General features: G+C 42.1%; 1 protein-coding gene across 2 annotated transcripts in view; it reads right to left on the bottom strand.

Moving 5' to 3' along the window:
* EPHA4 (EPH receptor A4) overlaps positions 1-7958 on the bottom strand; it is a 137088-nt gene that overhangs the window by 126391 nt on the left and 2739 nt on the right. For both annotated transcript variants that reach the window (XM_032857318.1, XM_032857319.1), the window contains exons 3-4: positions 5893-5960; positions 1019-1682 (exon numbers count right to left, since the gene is read on the bottom strand). In XM_032857318.1, the coding sequence (XP_032713209.1) occupies positions 1019-1682; positions 5893-5960 (732 nt within the window). The remainder of the gene's footprint in view (positions 1-1018; positions 1683-5892; positions 5961-7958) is intronic.

Genomic DNA, 7958 nt, shown 5'->3' on the forward strand with positions numbered 1-7958 from the left:
GGTGGCAGCAGATTATCAATAAGCACTAAAAATAAACAGCAAGTAAAAATAACAACCTTGGGATAACTGATTTTTTTAAGCCTTAATCCACACACAAGACATATAAATACGAAGTCCTCTCATCTCTTACTTGGAAGCAAAGCTGCTACAAAGAAAAATATTTTACTAACTCCCAGAAAGGGGAAATAAGGAAAGAAAAGAATTGCATACACTCGACTGCAGGTTAAGAAAGAAAAAAATCACCATAGTGATGTGGTAAGTAGTAATTAACATGATACAAAAGTCTAGATTTCTCCAAAAACTCAATAACCAAAATGGACCACAATTTACTATTGCCTCCGACCACACAGATCGAATAAGACTCTCACTAGCTGTTTATCACCTCCTCAGGGAAATCAAGAGGTCTTCCATCAAGATTAATGTCACTTGCAGACCCTATCAACGGGAGCTCAGTGGAACTGAACGCACTTGAAACCTTGTCACGCCGTTTCATTGGGCCACATCTATACTGGTCCATGAGGTCTGAAGAACTGTACCTCCTTTTAGCAGGAGGGATTTGCTAGACTGGAATCCTTACTTCACATTTCAGTCATTTGTGTACATAAATATACCACAAGAGGTGGTAAATATCACCGTCTTTGCCATTTTACCAGATCCACACACAGGGAAAACTAGGGTTCGAAAATGTGTCTGCCCTCTTTAAGTAAGGATCAATCAGGTCTGTTTCTTCAGCTTGTTCATTTACATTTTCAGAGGGCACATCAAGCCGGTTCAGATCTAAGTGCCTGTTAGCAAATGTGTTTGGCCTTCTGCTGATTACACAGCATCATTTATTTTGTCAGTATTAGAAACGTCTTAGCCTCGCCACCTGGAGCTATAGCACTTACTCATTAGACCCCCTCTGTCCCACCACATCCCACCGGGGCTGCTAATTACTGGCTTTACTCCATTTAGTCTCATCTCTGATTTAATTACGTGCACTAAGCCCTAATGAAAAGTACAATATGGCTCTTCTTACCTTGGCATTCTCCATTCCTCTCTTCATGCCCAGCATTGCACAGGCAGTTGCCAATGGGTACCAGCCATTCACCATCTGCCCCACAGTACATTTTTGGCACATCCTTCTCTTCTGAGTTGTTGACACAGGAGCCTCGAACTTCCACCAGGGAAGACGTATCAGCCCCTGTGATGGTGTCTGGAAACTGGGCCAGATTGCGAACAGTGAGCGGACATTTCTTGTAGAACACACGCACTGAGACCAGGGCGATACAGGCCCCCACATCCTGAAAGGCCAGGTAAAACCCCTTTTTGCTCAGTGGCCCTACATCCCGGATCTCGGTGTTCAGCTTCATGATTCTGTCACCAATGTCCACTTGGGTGAAGCTCTCGTCGGCCGCAATGGTGTCGATCTTGGCAAACTGGCTCTCTCGGATGAAACGCTCTTTGTCATTGTCTGATTCGTAGTAGTAGAGATTGAACGTCTCCTTGCAAGTCCCCATGACACCCGGAAGACTGTTGCAGTCTCTCAAGGTGAACTTGATCTCAATGTACACCCTCTGGGCCCCCTCTCGGGGGATCCAGTCAGTTCGCAGCCAGTTGTTTTGGCTGGGTTCCATCACGTTGCACACTTGGTAGGTTCGGATTGGTGTGTTTTTCTCATCCATTATACTCACTTCCTCCCACTGCAAAGATCCAAAGGGAATGTGTCAATTACAGAATGTCCCCCTGCGGTGATTTGTCCATTTTATTTTCCCCTCATAGGACAGTGACGATTTTTGTTTCAGGGAGGAAGAAAACTACTGAGAACCAACCCTCACTAACAAAACACCTTATGGGAGATAAGACAGCATTTTATTGGGGATGTGGTCTTTTTTGGTTTTGTTTTTTTGGTGGTGGTTTCATTCTTTTGCCTACAATCCAGAGGCCTGGGGAGATCTTTTGCTTATGAGTTCCCAGCAGGTCCTTGTGGTGGTCTAACAACCTCAGATTCACCTATTACAACAGCTACAATTTCAGGTGGCAACAGTTCAAATTTACTCATAAATGAAAAACTAGTATATGTATTGTTTCAACAACTGAGCAGAGACCTGCAAATTAAGAGCAGGAAGAAAGAAGCTTGCCAAAGGAAGACAATTATCCATTAATTAGTGGTGCTCCTGTCAGAACTTTGCTCTCTAATACCTAAAAAAAGTCAGTCAAAAAAAAATTTTTTTTTTTTTTTTTGGCACTGTCATTATTCTTTAAAGGGGTAAGGAAAATCTCACTCTTCTGGTTTTGGTAATCCTGAGAAAACAGAGAGTAAACTTTATGGTTGGATTTCTCAAATCCACTGTCATTTGTTAACAATGAAACACTTTCCCAGACCAACGTATTTAATTTAAAAAGTCTGTGTATCCTTATTTTTAAAACATATACCCGTAAGTAAACAAGAATGCACACATGCTTTGCTTCTAAATATTCTGTGGATATTAAAATAAAATCGTAGGGGGTATTTATGATTGAAAGCCCAAGAAAACTAGAGGAGGGTGGTAGGGCTTCCTTTGTGATCTATTTCGTAACATAAAGATTTACTAAGGGTGGGACAATCCCAAACTCACTGTGACTAGAGTAGTAAAAACTCACCTCTTGCCACAGCTTTTTAAAAAATAATCCTAAAAGCAGCAAGATTTTTGGGGGGCTCCTATAGGTCCAGTAAGCAGCCTCCAATTCTTCACAAGTATCTACAGTAATGCATTTATATAGATCTGGTATAAATCAGCTTAAGTATCTAACACATGAATATAATTAGAAGAAAAAAGATAGTTTAAAAAAATTCATATTCTATAATAGCTCCACTTAAAGCTCCATTCAATCCAATGAAGTACGTAGAACCATAATGTATCTTTTAACGGGTTTTCCATCTGTGCATTGGAAAACTATTAATGGATGGAAATGTTACTGTGTGAAGGACTATACTGCATAAAACTCTGTATCCCTTTCATCTGATACCATTATGAAAGTTGGAACTGGGAGGAACAAGTGCCCTGTGGTGATTAAAATTTCTTTTTATGCACTAAGCAATAAATCACCAGTAATTTACTTATTTGGGGGAAATTCATGTAAACCCAAAAATAGATCTTCACCTTCCAAAAAAACCCTACTCAGCATGCTTCTCATCTCAGAACAAAGGGAATATGGAAAAACACATTTATCAATGTAAATGAAAGCACACAGGGATATCTCCACAGAGTTCATACAGGAGAGTTTGATCTAATGTGAATTTTCCAGTCTAAACTTAATTGTCTAAACACATGGATCAATTCGCCAGAACAATGACAAATCTCACCTTAGTTTTTGTATTTTACAATCAATGTCAGAAATTCAATATGCTCCTTTAAATGAACACTGCCAAGGAATTAGGTTTCGCTATAATGTTGCCATCAGGAGCCATTACTTTCTATTATTTTTATGTTCTCCTCAGTTGTTCTTAGAGAAAAACAGAGAACAGTGAGTTGTCTCTGACTATATTTCATATTTTACTTGTGGTACTGTCAAGTAAATTTTGTTTCTCTTTAAAAATAACAATAATAAATGTCATTATTTATTGACAAAACCATGACCCCAAGTTTCCAGCCAAGAAAGATATGAACTGTCCTAACTATAAGAAGAAATTTCAGAATAACCAAAAGACACAAATATGCTTTTATCTTCAACCGGAAAGAACTTTTTAAAGTGAATCCATCCATATCTGGTAGATAACCTAATTCATCCCTTCATTCTAAGCCTGAGATAGTCTCCTTTAATGACAAAATCAAGAGGTTAATGAAACTTTGTAATCTGGCACATAATTTCTCAATGGCTACTGTGTATTTTGGAATGACTAATTCTATTGTACATAAATAAAATTTCATTTCTCACCCACCCACGAGTCCCTAAAATGTTACACCCATCACATTTAAGGAAAGAAAAATGCTAACACTCTACATTCAGAAGTCTACATTCAGCTCATGGAAAAGTTCTGGGTTGGACACAATTCAGCTATATATGCATGGTATTATCTTAAGAGACCTCAAGACGAAAGAAGTTTTTGTTTAGAAAAAGCGAGCAGGTGTTCTTTTGGCAGTTTGGGGGTGGGTGCGGGATATGGGATGTCTACAGAATATTAAGTTGCAGTAAAAGCTTTCCACAAACCAGACAGACCATAGACTGTACTCAAAAATGTGTCATTCCTTGCTTTTAAACAGGTCACATGTATATTTAGTGTAACAGGTCAGGTCCCACATCATACTGGATGCATTCTCCCTTCAAACTTGAGTGCAGCCAGTAAGAAAAATAAGACTCATTAAATTTTTAGAAGTACTGATACCTCCCATCTTCAATTTTGCTAGCTGTTCTAGTACATTGAACCTGCAGAGCTTTTACTCCTGGTGTAGCCTGGGAAAGCCTCCCCGAACCAGTGACCTTTCCAGGGTATAGGATTAACAAGAGTCTGACTCTCACAAGATAAAGCTGTACCTTTCTTCGCATTCAAAGGACGAGGGCAATTGCCTGCAATCAGCATTGAATAAGGCCTGTCTACACTGCCAGAGGCCTGCCAATCACTCTCCCTCCCTTTAAAAAATGGTTTTGAGGGCCGACTAGAATTTTTCAGCAGAGATCCAAGGAACTGCAGTCAAGTTCAGGCAGAAAAACAAGAAGGCAAGGCAAATCTCCATTTTATTTCACACAGATCCCAAGACCTGTTTTGGAAAAAGACAGCCTAACAACATTCTCCATTTTCATTCATCTCTCATTTCACAACTTTCTTGCCTTTTTAAAAAACCCTTCCTCTTTTATAACAATTTCTGTGCATCTTTACTGTTTTGATCCCTTCCAGTTAGTTCAGGGGACAGGTGGGAAGCACCATACTGGGGGGCTGGTTATTTCCATTTTCCCCTGCTAAAGACCACTTGTCTCTCACTTCTATTGCTCTTAACCCACTGATTCAGTCCTGGATTCTCAAGCACATAAGGGCAGAATGATCTTGATTTTTAAAGGATCTGAGAGTTCCTTAAATTTGGCAGAAGTCTGAGTTAACATGCTATTCTGATTTTTTTCCCAAAGCTGACTCATTCTGAACTGTTATGTAGGGTAAAGGGAGAATGTGGCCACTGACCTGTATTCTCTGAAATCTTCAGGAGGAGGCAACGATGGCACATTGCAGAACGAAGGAACAGTGAGACGGGCTCTCATCCTTTCTATTCTATTCTAGCTTCCCCTTCCCCAGAGACTCAAGATTCCAAATACTTAAACTTTTTTACATTTAGCACCAACAGCACAACAGCTTGGGGTTTTTCCTGTGTATCTCTTGTGCCCCTTGCCCAAGTTCAAGGGGTTTCCTCTCAGTGCCCAAAGAGCTGCAGCTGATGTAAGGTTTCAGAGGTAAGGATGCCCGCCCCCCCACCCCCCTTTGCCTATGCACGGAACTAAACTTGTGCCTGGTACAATCAGACATGTTCTCTCCCCTGGTATCTTTATTCATTCGTTTTCCTCATCTGGAAACAGAACAATTGCTCTAAAATTAACCCTGTCGGGTCTTCACGGCCATCACAGTTAATAGGCACAAATTCTAATTTGGTCCCTGGATCGTATTTCTTGTCGGTATTTTAGTTTTAAATATGCATCTAAGTCTATGCCTCCACCAATCTCCTAATTTTGAAACCCCTTTCTGCCCTTTTGGTTTCTAGTTCTTCCATGACAGAGTTATCCAAAGGGAGTATAGGATTTCTCCAACAAAGCGTAATTCACTTCACAGGCCATGGCGGAAATCTGACCCCTTCACCACAATCAACAAGAATCAAGCCATTAGGACTCTCAGAAAGTTGCTAATCACTCCTTTTTACCCTTTGGATCAGAGAGCAACTCGGAACTTACCCCTCCTTCCAGAGGGCTTGCTATCCACCCAAGTTCTCCCTGAACAGATCTGGAATCCAATAGGGTAACTGCAAGAAAACAAAGAAGAATGGATTAATTTCCAATTGCAAAAAAGCCAATACTACAAAAACCATTTGCCTGAGCGTTTCCATATGTGCTGGGGGTGTGCGTATCCAACTCTGATCAAAACCTAAACTCGGTCTCACTTATGTAAATAATCATTACTTACTTGATCTTCTCCCCTCTTTAAATCTGCACGTTCTTATTTATTTAACTTGCTTAGCATTTAAAATTCCATCCCAGGACTGAGCTGATTCATTTTCGAAAAAGGATGAATAGAGAATCTCAAGTGCAATTCAAAAAATAAATATATCTATGTAGGGCAGCTACACTCCAGAGCAAAACCAGCATTCATCTCTGTCTGGTATCTACTACAGTTATTTGTTTTTGGAAGTTTCAGATGACCACATAACTCATCATCATGGTGACAGAACCACAAGTGAATTCTAACAGAAAGTACTCAAAGGGTCATGAAAAGGCTCTCTCCTCTACAATTTCTTTTTTCCCTGCCCCACCAAATAAAGAGGCCCTGGATGGGGTATTCACGGTTTTTTGTTTTGTTTTGTTTTGTTTTGTTTTAATATCCAAGTTTCAGAAAGGGGTAATGGCAGACCTGTAGAATTTAGAATGCCAACACACTGGACTATTCTCCTCCCCAGGTCTTGTAGAGGACAGCCAGGGTCTCATCCTCGGCCTAAGAGGAAATCACTGGTTTGAATTTTAGGTGAAGGAGTGCTGCCTAACAGATTTAGTGTTTGTCTTGCACCCAAGCATGCATGTCAAAGCTCAGAGAAGAGCTGATGTCCCCCACCAGGCTGGAATGGTCCTAGGCACCGAGGACACTGAAAAGTACACAATGGATTCTTAACCTCTCCACATCCCCTTTCCCACCGAGATCCGCAGGCCTGGGGGTCGAAAGGCCCATCTCAAAGGAACCACTGGGTTATTAATTTGATCAGTGAGACTGGTTCTTTAGGCTGGGGGGAGGGGTGGGAATGGGGAGCCCTCATCCTTGCTCCTGGGCACTCCGATTCTCCATCTCACCACTAGGCCCCTGAATTCTGCCCACCTTCCCTCATTTCATCCCCAAGTCGAAGGAGTTAAAAACAGCTGCTCTCTCCTGATTTTCCCTAGAAGCCTGAATTCCTAGGGTCTCTTAATTATTTTAAAATGTAGAGCCTTCCCTAGGTCGCTCCCGCCTGGGTTGCACCCCCCTCCCCAAATTCCCTCTTCTTGGTCCCTAGAGAAAAGCCTGCTACATCCATTTGGATTTATGTAAGGTGGATTAGGGACACAAAGGGAACAATAAGACCCAATTTACAAAAAAAGGGAGGGAGTAGAAAGGGAGGGTAAAAGGGAGAAAAGGAAACGTGATGGGAATAAAAAGCAACAAAATGAATTAATTTTTAGGGGGGAGGAGGGGCAGGAGGGGGGGAGACACCCCCCCTTCGTTCTACATCAGCCTACAGCTCCATCAACACTGTTTTTTGTCTAGCGCTCCCAAGTTTTCCTTCCAAAAGAAAAGGCAAGAAACGAGAGGAGGAAAAAAAAAGAGAAAAAGAAAAGAAAATCTCCTTTACGTCCGGTGGCAGAGAGGTCTTGGGGGACATCCTAACAAGTGTACGAAGTAGTCACGAGAAATCGAGATCTATGATTCTACTAAAAGGAATGACCCTGGGGACCGAGGGACCGCAGCGACCGAGATGGCACCAGAAGCCAGTTAGGAGAAAGGGATCGAGAGGGTAGGAGAGCGCCCCTTTCCTCCCAAACGGTGTCTGCCGGCAGGTGTGTGAGTATCTCCCAGCCTCCGTCTGGCGAGCTCTGGGTACCCGCTGCCCAGCCAAGGCTAAGTTGGTTTTTGGCTCCCTCCTTCGGAACAGCGAAAATGATAGATTGCGCAGGGATGCATGGACGGATTCTGGAGAGATGGACGCCTGAATAGATGGATGTGTGGATAGACTGATGCGGGGGGGGGGGGGGGGGGGGGGGGGGGGGGGGGGGGCGGG

This window comes from Lontra canadensis, unplaced genomic scaffold, assembly GCF_010015895.1.
Source record: "Lontra canadensis isolate GAN:19392208 unplaced genomic scaffold, GSC_riverotter_1.0 scaffold13, whole genome shotgun sequence".
In the NCBI taxonomy this organism is placed as follows: domain Eukaryota; kingdom Metazoa; phylum Chordata; class Mammalia; order Carnivora; family Mustelidae; genus Lontra; species Lontra canadensis.